The sequence below is a fragment of the Planococcus citri genome, chromosome 1 (assembly GCF_950023065.1).
Source record: "Planococcus citri chromosome 1, ihPlaCitr1.1, whole genome shotgun sequence".
Taxonomy (NCBI): domain Eukaryota; kingdom Metazoa; phylum Arthropoda; class Insecta; order Hemiptera; family Pseudococcidae; genus Planococcus; species Planococcus citri.
The window spans coordinates 26534953-26553198 of record NC_088677.1 but is presented as its reverse complement, the minus strand read 5'-3'; the positions used below and the strand labels follow the sequence as shown (position 1 = coordinate 26553198).

The 18246-nt window shown below is 34.5% G+C and overlaps 3 protein-coding genes across 7 annotated transcripts in view; 1 reads left to right on the top strand and 2 right to left on the bottom strand.

Annotated features, from left to right (window-relative positions):
• Positions 1-143: 143 nt before the first annotated feature.
• LOC135850121 (pseudouridylate synthase TRUB2, mitochondrial) lies at positions 144-1796 on the bottom strand. The gene is made up of 5 exons (XM_065370873.1): positions 1420-1796; positions 1144-1335; positions 849-1065; positions 618-754; positions 144-530 (listed from the first exon to the last, which is right to left on the bottom strand). The coding sequence occupies exons 1-5, from the start codon at positions 1541-1543 to the stop codon at positions 193-195; spliced, it is 1008 nt and encodes a 335-aa protein (XP_065226945.1). The 5' UTR covers positions 1544-1796; the 3' UTR covers positions 144-192.
• Positions 1797-1856: 60 nt separating this feature from the next.
• The window catches only part of LOC135850123 (peptidyl-prolyl cis-trans isomerase-like 3), a 45365-nt gene continuing 28975 nt past the window's right edge, over positions 1857-18246 (top strand). The window contains exons 1-6 of one of the 4 annotated variants that reach the window (XM_065370875.1): positions 1857-1996; positions 2084-2158; positions 2233-2394; positions 2472-2590; positions 2668-2794; positions 9068-9320. In XM_065370875.1, coding sequence (XP_065226947.1) covers positions 1994-1996; positions 2084-2158; positions 2233-2394; positions 2472-2590; positions 2668-2794 — 486 coding nt within the window. In that variant the 5' untranslated portion in view covers positions 1857-1993 and the 3' untranslated portion in view covers positions 9068-9320. Of the gene's footprint in view, positions 1997-2083; positions 2159-2232; positions 2395-2471; positions 2591-2667; positions 2795-8957; positions 9321-18246 lie in introns of those variants that run through there. The other 3 variants (XM_065370878.1, XM_065370877.1, XM_065370879.1) reach the window with 3 other exon arrangements.
• On the bottom strand, positions 11960-16340 carry LOC135850120 (uncharacterized). 2 transcript variants are annotated; one of them, XM_065370872.1, is made up of 3 exons: positions 16106-16340; positions 15933-16008; positions 11960-15007 (listed from the first exon to the last, which is right to left on the bottom strand). In XM_065370872.1, the coding sequence occupies exon 3, from the start codon at positions 14984-14986 to the stop codon at positions 12800-12802; it is 2187 nt and encodes a 728-aa protein (XP_065226944.1). In that variant the 5' UTR covers positions 14987-15007; positions 15933-16008; positions 16106-16340; the 3' UTR covers positions 11960-12799. The 2 variants fall into 2 exon arrangements, with proteins under 2 accessions (XP_065226944.1, XP_065226943.1); XM_065370871.1 differs by lacking the exon at positions 15933-16008 and having other exon boundaries at positions 16106-16338.

Here is an 18246-nt window from a genome sequence, read left to right as displayed (position 1 = left end):
TGTTGATCTATTGATCTCGTCAAGCTTCATTACTATCAAACATAACCCTAAACAAGCAGCAAAATAAAAATTACAATCTTCAAATGGCCTCTCAATCTCAAATGAACCCATGAACCTCCTATGAGCATTGAGCATCGAAAAGATTAGTTATGGAAAAAAATTTAATACAACAAACAAAAAATTACATTTAATTCAATGAGCTTTCAATTGCGGATCAAAATCTAACAATTCTTCATCAACCATTTCGACATCCTCTTTCATTTCTTGAGAGCGCGATGCTGAGTTTCCTTCGAGTTTTTGAAGTTCGACGTCCATCTTCTTAGATTGTTCAATTATATTATAACACTTTTTCATATTTTCGAGTACATTTTCTACTGTGAAATGTTTTTTCAGTAAAGCTAATTCTATGTTGAAAAATCCCACTCTAATGCAACGTATTGACACAGTTGATGCGACATTTTTCAAAAAATATCCAACATCTAAAATCACCTTGAGCAAATATTCTTCATCTTCATTCAAACTAGTAATTTCTGCAACAATAACAAAAAAGAAAATTTTACGCAATAATAATATTATACAAGTAAAAATATCGAGAAAAACACCAGTTTTATACGTACCTAAAGTAAAATCGGGTGAACTGAAATCAATACACTTTATATTATAAATTACAGGAGCATCCTTTACTGCTGGTCTTATAAGTCCTGAGGAGGCCAGTTCATACGCGCTCTGACTTTGTAAATCTACTCCGGTCAAGCTGGAAATAAAGTTCAATTGAAATATTGGTTTGAATAGAATTTATAATTGTACATCGTAAATTTTATTAAAATAATATGAAAGTTGATTCTCACTGAAACAGATTTTTTTGATGATTGGCTTGTACTGCAGCAACCACTCGATTTATATCATCGATGGTTAAAAAATTGTAGTTACATTTAAAAGTGGGTTTTCCATCAGCAAAACATGTGTTAGTTAAGAGACCCAAACGTCCTTTAACATGATATACTTTCAAAGGTTGTGCTTGTTTGTACTCTTGAGCAAATTGACATCCTTCGTTAACTCCTAAAACTAAGAAAAAAGAGTTCTCAGATGTACATAACGATTCTAATCGTACATACATGAATTTTGAAATTGATGTAAATTTACCACAAAGACCAGTGGTTCGTTCTCCCAATAAATTAACGTATTTCCAACGAAAATCTTGTGGCATATAACGAGGGCCCACTGCTAATGGATGGTCGGCATAATTTTGTGTTACGCGAACTGTCAACTCTTTGGAAGTATCTCCAATAATATCAACGTATTCTTTCACATCTCTACACTTTAATGAATTGAGATCTGCAATAGATAAATGAGCAGGTACATGAATCAGTAAGTATATTTGTTACGAAATAGAGAATGATTCTGATTTCAAGTACTTACGATCAGATAGTTTCTGAAAAAATACATGGCGAAGGTGATTCATTGAGTAGGAAGGTGGAGATTTGTAAATACAAACGATACCATCAAGTAGTTTCCATGCTCCTACAGCATTCTTGATAACCATTTTTTTGAGTTGATGTATTCACTCAGATTGAATTGTCGATGATTTCAAGACGAAAGATGAATTGGAATATACATTTACTACAACTTTATTACGATATATATCAGCATAATTTAAGGGAAACTTTTTCTATAAATTTTTACTCTCGTTCTCTCCAAAAAATTCCAAAACAAAAATACCTACCGACTGATAAAAACGTGATAAAAAAAATGATAAAAATTTTCTATTGAGCATTTTTGTTGCCAACACATTTTATGGTGAGGTGCAAAATTTGAATTTTTTCGGCAAAGTCTGTACCACAACATAAAATAAGTTGGTGAAATATGTTCAAAATAGCTTTTTTGAAAAAATTCTGAGAAGTTGTTTTTCATGTTTCGTGTTATCAGCGGCGTGAAACGCGAATGGCGATGGTAAACGTAAATTTCGAAAAAATTGCATCTTATTACATCAAACATGGTATGTTTAAGCTTTATATATTATTCAATTTATTTGATTTTCATTTCGATGATTCTGTATGAAAAACCTTTCCTTCCAATGTTTCAGTCTGTAACCATTCACACCGATATCGGCGACTTGAAGATAGAGCTTTATTGTGAATTGTGCCCCAAAACTTGCGAAGTAAGTATTGGAAAAATTACATAATAGTTTTACTTTGCTATTCAATAATTCATTTATCGATGCTTTCTTTTCAGAACTTTCTAGCGTTATGCGGCACGGATTACTACAACGGTTGTATCTTCCATAGAAATATCAAAGGTTTCATTGTACAAACAGGAGATCCTACTAATACTGGTAAAGGAGGTACCTCCATATGGGGTAAAAAATTCGCTGACGAATTTAAAGAAAACTTGAAGGTATTTATCAGCTTTCTGGTTCGGTTTTTAAAATCTCAATTTATAGATAAACATTTCCTTTCGTACTTTGATTGCAGCATAATGAAAGAGGCGTTGTTTCGATGGCTAATAATGGTCCAAACACGAATGGAAGTCAGTTTTTCATCACTTACGCCGCTCATGCTAATTTAGATTTAAAGTACACTATTTTTGGGAGGTAAATCCGCTGCTATAACCGCACATTTATTTGTTCGATTTCAAAATCACGTTATAAGACGATTCTTTTTTTTATAGATTAATTGATGGACTTGAAGTTTTAGACGAACTGGAAAAATTACCTGTCAGCCCTAAAACGTATAAACCTCTAACGGATATCAGAATTACTCATGTTACCATACACGCAAACCCTCTAGCCGCTTAAGTAAGTTTGAAAAAAATAAACAATTTTTATTAAAGAATATAAAAACACGTAAATATTTTTATAAAATAATTTGAGACAAAATTTATATTACAACTTAATTTATGAACATGTACATTGACTCGACTTTCAATTATATTTAATTCACTGCTGAAACTTTGTGGGGAAGTTTTTCATGCCTGTAGATTCCGTGAACTCTTTCATCTTCAGAATCAAAAGGCGACTTGAGGTGTAAATTAGCGTTGTATCTTTTACCCATTACTTCTATTTCATAATTTCCGTTTTCTAAAAATTCATTAGTAACCATGGCTCCATCCGGGTGAGAAACGTAGCTGCGAGTAATTAAACACTCGAATTGGGATGAGTGACACCTCAAGAGTGGCTTTTTGACCAGCTTTTTTCAAAATTGAAAAATCCAAAAAATCAAAAGATAACCGTTTGTGAGGAAATTTTTGAAATTTGTGCGAATCGCTGTATTTCTTCAAGAACTAACCCCCGGAGCGCAAATTCTACCATTTTCAGCCGTTTTGGAGCGAGAGTGACACCTCAAGAAACCACTCTTGAGGTGTCACTCTCATAATCGGCTCAAATGTGGATAAACTCGTTAAACAAGTCGAGTGTATGTAGTATACAAAACGATTTTTAGCTGCCCAACTTCATATTCACGCCTTATGGAGCAAATTCAAGATTCTGGAGAAATTGAAAATCGCGCTGCAGGCTCCAGAATGGCTGGAAATTGTAAAATTTTGATTTGTGGGGTTAGTTACGGACAAAATACAGCGATTCGCGTTAATTTCAAAAATTTCCTCACAAATGGTTATCTTTTGATTTTTTGGGTTTTTTAATTTTGAAAAAACCTGGTCAAAAAACCACTCTTGAGATGTCACTCCCAAAATCGGCTCAAATGTAGATAAACTCGTTGAACAGGTCGAGTATAATACACAACTCGATTTTTAGCTGCCCAAGTGCATATTCACGCGTTCTGGAGCAAATTCAAAATTCTGGAGAAATTGAAAAATCGCGCTGTAAGCTCCAGAATGGCTGGAAATTGTGAAATTTGTATTTGGGTAATTAATATTAGTTTTGGGACTTATTTTGACTATTTTTACACATAACGTTTCTAGAGTACTGGGACGTAGTTGAACCTGCAAAAAAAAATAGGTTGTGTTTATTTTATGTTTATCCTTGATCGGAAAATTCCTCGTGGTTTGAAGATCTTAGAACTTGAAAGCTACCTGTTAATCCATGATCTAGAATTCTAGATGAATACATACCTAACCTACCTAGACTTACTTATCAAGCGAATGTAGATTACCAAAATGTTAATTTATAATTAGTTTTGTATTTGTTCATTTTAAAATTTTGCATAGATAGGCCTTTGCAACTGTTTGAGATCAATTTGACAAACTTTTTGTTCATCTTTAAAGTCAATTTCTGTTAGATAAGCTACCTATTATATACTACAGGGTGCCCAGAAATATCTCAAACCACTAACAATGTTTTCTGCTAAATATTTATGATGATAATGATAGCACATGATTGGTTGTTAGACTGAGATGATAACATTCCACCAATCATATGCCGATATGCATCTATTTCACGTTGCCAACCTAAGTACATAAATATTTTTAATAAGAAACTTTTCCTTTGGGGTTCACGATATTTCTGGGCACCCTGTATATTAGTGTAGGGCTAGGCGAATAAGCATTAAAAAAAAAACATTTTTACCTAGCCAAGCTTTTTTTGCGGGAAATTGTTGAGAGTGACCCCCATGAATAATTCCTGAGAGTTACCACCCCGTACCCCTCTTGCTAATTTTTTTATAGGGGACTGAACCCCCCCCCCCAAAATGGGTTTTTCGCATATTTCTCCTCAGGGGTTGATTTTACGTCGAAAACAGTTCAGTACTTTTTTGTTCTACGTCAAATTTCCGATCTAGTAACATATCAACTGTCCTTCTACCCCCAAGGGGGTGGGGCTAGAACCATTTAAATGAGAGGGGGTTTCTAAAAAACACAAAATGCTATCGGCATGTAGGATGGGTGAAATGGCCCCCGAGAGCGTTCGGGTTGATACTAGCATGGAAGGTGGGTACCATCGAGAAACTACCGCGTGAAAAATTTCAGATCCACGCCACCTCCGCTTTTTGGGGAACCCCCCTTTTTTGAAATTTCAATAACACAGTCCTCAGCCCCATTTTAACCGATTTTGAAAATTTTTCTGGAAGTTATGTATATCCTTAGTAGGTATCCCCACAGAAATTTTCAACCCCCTCCTTTCATATTTACCCTTCAAAATGGCGTTTTTTTCATTTTTTATGCCTATTAACAACCAAGATTGCGAGGTACAATTTTGGAAACACGTTTTTTGGATGTATTTGTGGCCCCCAAACATCATAATACTATATTAAAAAATTTTGCTTTGGTGCGCCGTGGTGAAAACTTGGAATAATGTATCTTAGAGGGTGTGGGGGGGGGTGAAATGGGAACTTTGAAAAAAAATAACTAATAATGAGTAGGGTATCGTTTTCATATGATTCGATACCGCTGAACACGAATATGACCTCAGATTTTCTGCTACACTCACCTAGCCCTCTCCAGAGCCCCGCAACCGCCTCAATTTTCAGTATTTCTGAAATAAAGTTATTTTGATGACATTGATGTCGTTTTCATAAGATTCGATACCGCTGAGCACGAATATATCCTCAGATTTTGTGCTACACTCACCTAGGCCTCTCCAGAGCCTTAAGCCTCCCCTCAGTTTTTATTATTCGTCCTCGGATTGATTTCACATTAGAAATAGCTCGGTAATTTTGTTGTATGTACATCAAATTTCCTACAAATTTTGTCCACCAACTCCCCCCCCCCAACCATGTACAGGGGGGATGAGGCCTCTTAAAAATTGTTTTTTCAGAAAAAAACACAGTGATAAGCAAGTAACCCTTTCTGTAATAGTATGAATTATTGCATGGAAGAATAATAAAAACTAAGAAGGGGGGGGGGTTAAGGCTCTGGAGAGAACTAGGTGACTGTAGTAGAAAATCAGAAGTCATATGAAAACGACACCAATGTCATCAAAATAGCTTGATTATTTCAAAAATAGTGAAAATTGAGGGGGGCTGAGGGGTCTGGAGAGGGCTAGGTGAGTGTAGCACAAAATCTGAGGATATATTCGTGCTCAGCGGTATCGAATCTTATGAAAACGACATCAATGTCATCAAAATAACTTTAATTCAGAAATACTGAAAATTGAGGAGGTTGAGGGGCTCTGGAGAGGGCTAGGTGAGTGTAGCAGAAAATCTGAGGTCATATTCGTGTTCATCGGTATCGAATCATATCGCACCTCGGGAGTAATAAGGTCACATCTCAAAAAAAAATTGATTTTGATGTTTTTGCATTTTTGGGGTTTGTATGACCCCCCCCCCCTCGACCAAAAATTACACTTTGAGTTGGGTACATTATCTAGATCTTGTAAAAAACGCAAATGGCCTAACTCAAAATCTCAACAACATTGCAAGTTGTTTGGAGTTATAAGGGTACATCTCAAAAAACTCCACCTTTTTTGAGCAAATTTTGTACATACAAAGTGTTAACAAATAGTTTTGATTGTTTTGAATGTGTGTCAGTTAGAAATAGTCACAAGGAGTGCGTTTTTTATTGGTTTGTACCAAATGGATTTTTTTTTAAATTGATCACTTTTCAGAAAAATGAATTTGCACATATCATGAAATTTAGTTTTTTGAGAAAAACTCAAAAACTAAGCACTCTAGAAAAAAACTAACGACATTATGTCGATTGGAAATTTAATTCTCTACAACTTTGATATCATGAAATTTTTTTGGATGCTTCTTTTCGCCTCCACATCAACTTTAATGAAAGGTTATAACTCAAAATGTTTTCCAAACATTGAAATATTTCCACTTTAAGATTTTATTTTTCAAAGTGTTCTTATGCTAAATGAAGGTAGGATACCAGATCTTTAAAATGAGGTGCTATTCATTCCTCACAATTAATTATAAGTTGATAAAAATAATGAATCAAGTTTTTAAAAAAAAGAAAATCACTCTCCTGTAAAATTTCACTTTTTTGAGATGTGACCTTATTACTCTCGAGGTGCGATATGAAAACGATACCCTACTCATTATTAGTTATTTTTTTCAAAATTCCCATTTCACCCCCCCCCCTCTAAGATACATTTTTCCAAGTTTTCACCACGGCGCACCAAAGCAAAAATTTTTAATATAGTATATGATGTTTGGGGGCCACAAATACATCCAAAAAACGTGTTTCCAAAATTGTACCTCGCAATCTTGGTTGTTAATAGGCATAAAAAAATGAAAAAAACGCCATTTTGAAGGGTAAATATGAGGGGAGGTGGTTGAAAATTTCTGTGGGGATACCTACTAAGGATATACATAACTTCCAGAAAAATTTTCAAAATCGGTTAAAATGGGGCTGAGGACCGTGTTATTGAAATTTCAAAAAAGGGGGGGTTCCCCAAAAAGGGGAGGTGGCGTGAATCTGAAATTTTTCACGCGGTAGTTTCTCCATGGTACCCACCTTCCATTCTAGTATCAACCCGAACGCTCTCGGGGGCCATTTCACCCCTCCTACATGCCGATAGCTTTTTTGTGTTTTTTAGAAACCCCCTCTCATTTAAATGGTTCTAGCCCCACCCCCCTTGGGGTAGAAAGACAGTTGATATATCACTAGATCGGAAATTTGACGTAGAACAAAAAAGTACTGAACTGTTTTCGACGAAAAATCAACCCCTGAGGAGAAATATGCGAAAAACCCATTTGGGGGGGGGGTTCAGTCCCCCATAAAAAAAATAGCAAGAGGGGTACGGGGTGGTAACTCTCAGGAATTATTTATGGGGGTCACCCTCGACAATTTCCCGCAAAAAAAGCTTGGCTAGGTAAAAATGTTTTTTTAATGCGATTTTTCAGCTAATTCGCCTACACTATACAGGGTGTCTGGTGAGTGGATGTCAAAACTTCAGATTTGGATATAACCGGGTACGACTTAAAAAAAACGTTATTAGGACAAGTTGCCTATCTTGAAAATTGAAGGGGCAAAATTACATTTTAATAATAAACAAATAAAATGAAAATTTTGATGATGGGAACTGGTAGTACTTTGAAAACTGAGCAAATTTTGTACTTACAAATTTTTGCCTAACTTGAAAATTGAAGGGGATATGACCACATTTAGAATTAAAAAAGACTCGGAAGAAAAAATCAATAGCGAAAATGGATTATACATTCAAAATTGATCAGATTTTGTTCTTTTCAATTTTTTCCTTAAGTCAAAATTGAAGGATCTACGCAACATTTAAAGTAAAAGAAATTTCAAAAAAATTGAGCAACCCTTGAAATTTCTCATACTTTGAATGTCGCGTAGCTCCTCCAATTTTGATCTGGGCCAAAAATTGAAGAGAACAAAATTTGATCAATTTTGAATTTAGAATCCATTTTCGCTATTGATTTTTTCTTCGAATCTTTTTTATTCTAAATGTGGTCATAGCCCCTTCAATTTTCAAGTTAGGCAAAAATTTGTATGGACAAAATTTGCTCAGTTTTCAAAGTACTACCAGTTCCCATCATCAACATTTTCATTTTATTTGCTTATTATTAAAATGTAATTTTGCCCCTTCAATTTTCAAGATAGGCAACCTGTTCATATAACGTTTTTTCTTAGTCGTACCCGGTTATATCCAAATCTGAAGTTTGTACCACCACTCCCCGGACACCCTGTATAGGTTGTGGAGTAGTTTTATCAAAACAAAACATCAACGAAGAGAGGAGGGGGAGTTGAATGAATATTTTTGTTATCACTTTTTTTAAAATTCCAAATCTCTGATCTCTGAATATTTCAAATTCCTTCAGTCAGCAATGTCTGCATGAATCTCCTCAAAAATTAGATTTTCCTTTTATAGTAAATTATTACCTATTTAAAATTTATTATTTAAAAAAATGTTATTTTGTTCTTTGATTTTTGATACTCGTTGTAATCAATTTTTCACAAATTAACTAGGTAAAAAACAACATTTTCTTCGAAAATTATTATCACTTGAAACACTTGGTTGGTATTGACATACATAAAACCGGAAAGATTTTATTTATTATGAGAGAAAATATGCATATATTTTCATTGTTTTATTTCAGGTTATCAATAGTTTCATTTTATCTAAGACCAAATGTTAAGTAATTGTACTTTGTAGAACAAGAGCATTCAGCTGCTTAGAAGAAATAATGATTTGTATTTAATTTTACAGGCTGAAAACTGAAATGACAAACGGCGATCATTGAAAAGAATTATAATGATTATAAAAAGAGAAGCATATTTTCTGTTGTTTGAAAGCCGGAGTTGAAGGAAAACGATACCCATGCTCAATACCGACGATCGAAGTAATCAATCTCGATGTTTTAAAAATCCTAAACAAGACTGGAGTTTATTTAGTCTACGATTGATTGTAATTTGTGATGAGTAAACATGATTAAAACCCGAACCAGAATTACTAATATTAATTTGTGTTTTTATTGCTCAAGTATCTACTTCATTGTACGTATTGGATGTTTACAAATAGGCTGAATACGCATCAATTTAGCTGCTTAAATCATAACACTTCTTATACCTACTATTTCGGTCATTCACCTATACCAAAAAAAAAAAGCATCAACCTTGAAAGAAATGCGTTAAAAAGATATGCACTCGAGAAAAAATTCGCCATTCATTACCGTCGGTATAAAGATAAAAATTAGTTTCAAGAAAATCAACGTCTTACCTGACGAGTTAATAAACGCAACATTTTTACACAGAAGAGTTGATTACAATAATTACAAAAAATATTTTAAAACCAAAATGTACTCGAGCATGTGTTTATATAGCGATGTGAATTCGATCAGTACGCGCAAACTACATACCAATAATTTCATTATCAAGAAGTTTGTTTATGTGTGTTATCCCGACCTATGCCCTCAAAAAAAAAAATTCTTTTCTATTTAATAATAAAATAAATACGATAAAAACAATACAAAAATGAGGCGTACACTCGAACGAAATATATACCGATTTATTATTTTAGTGAACCTGAGCTTTTATTTCACTGGAGTATAATATTTTAATGTGTGCTTATTACTACAAGTATACTCCCAAGATAGCATCATTGCATGTTGTAGATAGATTTAAGGACGGTGTTCTTGTGCAACGACGTTAATATTTTTAATAAAACATTAACGATGTTTAATTGTTTGGGCTCTGATTTAATTTAAGAATACGGTTTGTTGATGCGTGATTGTATTGTGGTCACATTCGAGTGATTTTATATTACTACCTATCTGAATTCTGATTTTATTTGTTTCATTTACCGACTTAAACTATTTCTGGGTACGTATGTCTATGTATGTACGATGAGACATTTTAGTATAAATGAATCAACCTAAAATTAATAGGCAGATAAGTTCGTTTATTAAAAATATATTTTTAATGTTCTTCGTCAGAAGTAAATCACGATACGAGTATAATGAGGCGAAAATATTTATAAATTATATCTTCCGAGTTCCAATATGATGTTGGTGGTAGTTATATGCTATATTATCATCTCTTTATAATTATGTAAACACCCCGATCATTTCTGAAAAAAACACTCGAGATAAACAACAAATGAACAAAATAAACAATGCTCAACGATTTTTTTCCAAATTTAATTTGCATAGGTAGGTAGGTACTTACATTATTACCTTTCAATTTTGGCCAGTTTTTATCAGTTTAATTAACACGTTTAAATTTTGATCAGCTGCTGCTCGACGGCATTGTGATACGAGTTCGTTTTTATTTTTGCTAACTAAAAGAATAAAAATATTAAATTAAAGATGAATTTTTGAAAAAATTCTTAAACAAATTGGGTACGTAGATTAGATAAAATAACACGAGGTTTTTTCAAAGGGCACCTGAAGAATAATTACGATAATGCAAAATTTTTCTGTCTACGGTTTTTTTACCTTAATTAGGCAGGTATCTATAGAAATATTAATGATCATAAATGTATGATTAATATTATTTTCAAATTAGTAAATTTTGATTTTTGCGAAGCACGTGGCTCCTTCAATTCACAAGATAGGCAACCAGTCATAATAACGTTTTTTGTTCGTCTCCTCGAGGACTATCTACAGTTGAATTTTGGCCGACGATTCTCGGAACACCCAATTAAATTAAAAATGAAACATTGGAAATTACAACCATAGATACAATTTGAGTAGTAGACGAACAAAATAACAAATAATATGATTATAATGAATTGCCTGACTTGTAAAGACATAGGCAACACTTTTTTCACTGACAATTGGGTGATTGAAAAAAAATCTTTTGATCTTGAAAAAAAGTAGGTAGGTACTTAGGTAGGTATGTATGTACTTACCTAGTTCGTGGATTCTCCAGCTGATTTTATTTCTGGTGTATGGAGGCTCTGATACAACTAAATACTTCAAAATTTCCCAAGCAGGGATGCGGCCCCAAACAATTTTTTTCAGGTTCCGGGTTTTGGGGCTTGGATTGGGGCTGAGAAATTTTTGGGTTTGGGTTTCAGGGCTGTGTCTAGCAGGGACGAAACTAGGCATTTTCTATGGGGGGTGGTCGACCAAAAATTTGCCGACTGATATGACAAAAAAATACCTATTTTGCTTACTAAAACAGTAAGTTTTTTATTGTGCGAAAAAAAAATGAGAAGAAGGCAATTTTACCAATTATGATATACTCAACACATATGTGGGTATAAAAATTTGCATGTTCATTTTTCAATTTTTAGAAGCCTCAAGCAGAATTTTTGCGTTTTATAAAAATGAAAATAAATATAAAAGGTTGGCCCGAGCGTAGCGAGGGCAAAAGCTTTTGAAAATTGTAATTTTCATAAGTAAAAGAACAATGATTTTTTCAGTCCAAAATTTTCAGAATTTGAATGATTTTTTTTAGAGTCCGTGCAATTTATATATAGGGGGCCGAGTGTTCGAAATCGCGTAAGCGGGAACCAACGATAAGCCCAAGCTTTGACTTCGACTGTCCTATGCTTGATTTTTCTGTACCAGGTGAATCAAAGAGTTAAGTTTTCTCATTCAATTGTTGTCTTCTCGCCAAAGCTATTTATTGCAAATTAACACTGTGGTATAATGAATTGAGACTTTTATTACGGATATAAAAATACAAAATTGAATACGATACATTTAGTATAGGTACCTACTTAATCGACACTTCGTAAGTCATTTCAATATATACGATATAAAATATAAAACAGATGAATGAAAAAAACATATACCTACACAGTCTTGCCATAAGTTCTGACCCTACTTTAAACGCTTCTGATACAAAAACAAAATTTTAAAAACGTAAAAGTGATTATATATTCGGAAAGTAGATGAAAAAAGCTTTAATTTGACTGTATTTAGCTGCAACATGCTGCTCAAAACACTTGACAAAACGGGAATGACAGATGAAACAACAGAAGCCCCACGTACGCGAAAAACCAAAAAAAATGGACCGAAAAATTTTTTTTTTTGAAATTTTTTTTTGCGCATCAAATTTTTTTCACTAAAACAATAATTCTGTGCTCCAGGATCACCAAATTACTATTTTAGTGAAAAAAAATTGATGCGCAAAAAAAAATTTCAAAAAAAAAATTTTTTCGGTCAATTTTTTTTGGTTTTTTGCGTACGTGGGGCTTCTGTTGTTTCATCTGTCATTCCCGTTTTGTTAAGCGTCTTGAGCAGCATGTTGCAGCTAAATACAGTCAAATTAAAGCTTTTTTCATCTACTTTCCGAATATATAATCACTTTTACGTTTTTAAAATTTTGTTTTTGTATCAGAAGCGTTTAAAGTAGGGTCAGAACTTATGGCAAGACTGTGTAGGTAATAGAAAATACTTCGTTTCACATGTTACACTCACATAGATATGTTTAAGTCATCGAGATAATAAGTACGCGAAGCAAATATTAGAAGAAAAAATTGCTGCTCCTCTCAACAGCTTTCTTCGACTCTCGCCTTGAATTCATCAATCACCTCAGATGGAATCGGATCGACATCGTAAAACCAACCTAATAACTGTGGCAAATACTCGTATTCGTCATAATCTACAAGATGTGAAAACATAGCGAAATCATCCAAATCCAACGTCTCCAATCTATTCAATTTATATTTAGTTGTTTCTTCGGTACTGGGGAAAATCCAATTCAAAAAATCATTAAGTCGATGTAGCAAACCTTCATCAAAATCGGAATCATTGCAATAATTCTGGTTCACTTCGTCCATTACATCATGGAAGATTTTATCGATAGAAAAACTTTTCTTAAATTTCAGTAAGGCTTCTCCGTCACCTAAACACCACGTCATTAATTTACTGAAACAATTCATCTCGAAATAATTCCAACAAAATTCGCGTTTTTGTAATTTCGATTTGTAAGCTTGAGCAAAACGTCGCTTTTCCACTGCAACCTCTTTAGGAGTAAGAACCTGTTCGACAATTTTCATCATCGCATCGATCTTCTCCTCTTCGTTCCAAACATAATGCTCGCAACTAGTGAAAATGGAGGAAAGCAGTTGTTTCTTCATAGTCGAGGCCAACGTCGGATCATCGTGGAAAGTCTCATCGATAAATTTACTCATTTCACTCCAATCATCGGCATTGGAAAACAAATTACTTCTATCTAGAGATTTCGACTGCAGTACTCGCTTCGTGACTTCTTGAGCAGCTTTTACGTCGGTCGAATAAACTTCTAATTGGGACTTGAAATCTTCTATACCATTTCTGCGATGAAGGTCTTTTGCCCAATGTTCGATCATTGTGGGAAAATCCATAATTTTTTTTTTATACAGCAATTGATCTTCCGAGCTTGGCAAACATAAGCAGATTACATCAGTCATCAAACGAGGGTCATAAATTTTCATCCCGAATGCGATTGCATTCTTCAGCAGCAACTGTCTTCGAGTATCCGCGTTTACTAGCGATAAAAACTTATACAAAAACTTCAGAGCGTATTCTTTCTTCGCATACTTTGACGCTGCTTCGTCCCAAGTAAGACCATCTTCTTTGAAATCCGAATACTCAGCTATTGAAATAAAATTGCCAAACTGAGATGGTGAAAAAATCTCATTTACTAGGAGCTTAGCTGCATATGTCTTAAACTGGATGGGAGCCGTATCCCATAAGTCTATGAGCATCTGCATATCTTTATCGAACCCAATTCTAGCTTGGAATATTTTTTGCACTACTCTGGTAAATCGTTTGGCAGTCATCGCATTTTTCGAGTATTTCCACGCCCAATGTACAAGCGAAGGTGATTTCACCAAGAGCCAAAAATTTATTATAATCTCATCGGGTACCATCGACAACAGATGAAGTTGCTCAGCGGACGTCATCATGGAAAATAATTGATCTTGGCAAAAATATATACGACCATCACAAGTACCGAAACGACTGATTTTGTGTTTAGTAACTGAAATTCGATCTTCATTGCCCAAACGATTCCAAAAATACTTGAACGCGTGCTCACCATCGCACTGTTTAGCCATTGCGGCATCAATGGAACCGGAAATTCCATCGAAGAGGTGGTGCAATTTATTTTTCAACGAAAAGATCCAATAAGCGATTAAAAAGTCACGTTTCAGGTTCATTTTTTTGATAGAATACTTAGGAAGCGAACTTAAATCGAACGCTTTGATTTCGTCTTCTAAGCAATATGCACACATGATGGCGAATTTTTGCATTTTTTTCAGTTTCCAAGAAGATAACATGTTGTCAGCAGTCCGTTTATAATCAATCTCACCGCTCGAAAGCCAATAAACGCACTTGTTCGGGTTAAAAGAGATATAGCGATATTCCAAGGTGGTAGTTGAAAAGTCACGGGATTCAAAATGTTTCATCCATATATGCAATACTTTAGCAATCTTACGCGCCGCTTTCGTAAGTATTTTTTCAATAGTTTGAGGAGTTTTCAAAGATTCCACCGCTCTAAGCAAATCAGACTTCAAATTACTATAATCGTTAAAGAAACTGTTCTTCTTTCGTGAAAAGTGCTCAAACAGCATTGGCAGAACTACTTGAATGGATGCTAACTGTTGTAAGCTTGGTAGCGGAAAGTGAGAGAAGAAACTGTCTTCCTGAAGTAAATCTTCCTGCATCGGTTCGGATGAGTTGCTTGCACTCATTTTGAATTATTCTGGAATAACCTGAAAGTGAAAATTACTTTGTAGGTGATAACAACTTAACAAGTATAAAAAATGTGCGAGATATTTATAGTAAAGGCATCGAAAATGGATCTATAATACTGTAATGGATGACAAGGTCAACTTTTTCATTCAACTTCCAAGAGAATGGGTTGAGAATTGAGATTGCCTCCACTAGAAATTATTCAGACGGCGTAATAAATCCCATTTCCGTTTTCATAACTAGTCCCACTTCTCTTTCAATTCGGATCCCATTCCAAGACGAAAAATCCAGTCGACTTAGCTCCCATTTTCAATTCAAACAGCACAAAGCACAATATTCTCAATTCTCATTCCAAGATGGAAAACCCAGCGAACTGAACTGAAGGAAATTTTGTTTGAAAAACTAAGAATTTTACGAAAAAACATAATTTATTTCATTATTTTTCCTTCCATCAAATTTTTTAAGTAGGTACTTTTAGTCACAAATTGTCGACTCTCGAAATTGTTAAATTTTCAAACTAAATAGCAAAATTGTAAACTTTCCAAAAATTTTATAAAATGGCCAATTTTTGAAACACAAAAAGTGGTCAATTTCGATGTCTAAAAATTGAAAAATTATCAGCTTTAAAAAATCCGCAAATGACCATAATATCGAGTACCCCCAAAAAAGTTTTTTGATGAACGTTTCGGGTGGTCACAGTGATGATAACGATTTTTGTAGCTGCTCTACACGTGATTAGTTGTTGGACTGAGGTTACAACATCCCACCAATCATATGCATCTATTTCATGTTGCCAACCTATATTTTTAATGAAAAACTTTCTTGAGGTACTAAAAACTCGATATTTTTTTTTTGAGCACCCTGTAGGCAGAAAACCTGGCTTTTTCACAATTTTGGATGCATCGTAGTGGACTTTTTTGAGCAGTTTTGGCATAAAAACCGAACCTTTCAAGCAATAACGAAAGACCGCAGTACTTTGGTTTCGCAATCTTGACACAAGACTCCTCGACTCCTCCGACAGCTAAAGGCAAAATTCAATCTTGTCGTCATGTTTTGATAAAAAAAAGCAGCGTCTTTAATACTATATTTTAGCAAACAGAATAGTTCTTTATAGTTACCTTTAGAAAGAATTCGTACTTTTAGACGATTTTGACATGAAAGCAGGACCTGTCACACAATTTCAGCGAAAATAATTACTGAAATTTCTTTACTTTAGTCAACTAAGTAAGTCAACTTTGAAAAAATTACAGTTTTGGCGGCGGCGTGTTTACTGATAAGAATCATCACACGATCACACACGATGGAACTCAGGGCTGCCAAACGGAAATCGCGAAAAATCACTAAATCGCTCCAAAACGCATATCACTAAAAAATCACTAAATTTTGGAATTTTTAAGTTTCAACTGGACAATTTTCCAAGTATCATTTTTTAATGAATAAGTAATAGTAATTTACACAATTTACACAAGCCCTGAAAAGCCCCGAAAGCGAAAAGCCCTGATCACAGTTCGAATTTCGAGATGGTTTCGAGGCTCACGTTTAAGGCTTGGTTATGGTTATCATAGAAAAAGGTCCCGGGCTTTGGGCCAGGGCTTTGCAGCAGGTTACAATTTTTAAGGTTTTGAGCAGGTATGAGGCCCGGACCCGGAACCCGGAAAGGCCCCGATTATTTCCTTGAAGCCCGAATGTCCAAGCCCCAAAACCTTAAAAACTGTAACCTACAAAGCCCTGGCCCAAAGCCCGAAACCCTTTCCTCTGAAAACCAGGCCCAGAACGTGAGCCCCAAAACCCAAACTGTGATCAGGGGTTCAGGGCCTTTTGGGGCTTTTCAGGGCTTGTGCAAATTTTGTAATGTAATTACTGTTCACTGTTCTGTGCATCTCAAAACTTCAAAAGTCGAAAAAGAGGATTTTCAAGGAAAAAATTTACAGCTTGAGCAAAAAGTTTAATATTTCAAGGGGTTTTTGGTACATTATAAATTTATAATATTCTGTAAGTAGTTTATTGTTCTTTGAAAAATGATACTTAGAAAATTTGCATTTGGACAATACATAATTAAAAATTCCAAAAAATTTAATTCTGATTAAAAAAAACTGTTCCATTCAGATAATTTTGAAAAAAGCAATCGGAATCTGCCCTTCAAAATAAAATGTTCTTAGTTTTTTTTTTTCAACAGAAAATCGAATCAGATTTCACTTTATTCGACATTAGAAATTGCAATTGAGAGGCTTCATGGAAAAGGGGGGCCTTAGTTGTAATTTTTTTCACTGATTAGAGATTTTTATAAGTTCAAAACTTCAAATAGACTTGAAAACTTTTTCTTCCAGCAGTTCCAGCTAACATTTTCCAACTTTTTTTTCCATGGAAGAACAGTTCAATATCACTGAATATGGACAATAGGTACTTAGGTAGGTATGGTGAGATTAATTTTTTTTTTAAATTTAATATAATTATATTCAAAATTGTAAACGAAAAAAAAAACAAAAAAATCACCAAGGCCCCTTTCTCATGGAACCCCTCTATTTTAATCCCCGAAAAGCCCCGGAAATTAAGCTCTGAACAGTGAACACTTCATTCAGGCCCTGAACATTAAGCCCTGAAACCCAAACCCAAAGTTTCCTGGGCCCCAATCCAAGCCCAAGACCTAATAAATCTTTCATCTTTGATTAAAAGCCCAAGCCCCAAAACCGGGAACCTGAAAAAAAATCGTTTGGGGCATCATCCCTGGTTTTGAGGCATGGACATTCGGACTTCAGGGAAATTATTGGGGCTTTTTTGGGTTTCGGGTCTTGGTCCTGGGCCGGGACTCATCCCTGTTCCCAAGTACGGGTGTAAGCGATTTTAATCACCTGGTGACTTCTGGTGAATCTTGGTGAAATGGTGACTGATTCACCAGAAGTCACCAGGTAATTAAAATCGCTTAAATGTGGGCACTGCTTGGTGAATCTGTCATAAAAAAGTAACCACTTGGTTTAAATATTTAAAAAATCCGTTCCAATTCAGCATTCATGGTATCAGAATTTTTATTTTCCTAGATTTTGGGCAGATGAAAATCTTATCAGTAAATAGGCTATTTTGGTCATTTTTTTATAGCTGAAAATTTGGTTCTCATTGTGAGGTCTATCATCAAGATGACATTATGAATTTATTTTTCTGATTTAACCCCCTTCAATCAACCTAAATACCAGGGTTGTACAAAAAAGTGTTAAAAAATACAAAACAAACGTTTTTCTGTTTTGCTTTAAAACAATTTTTTTTC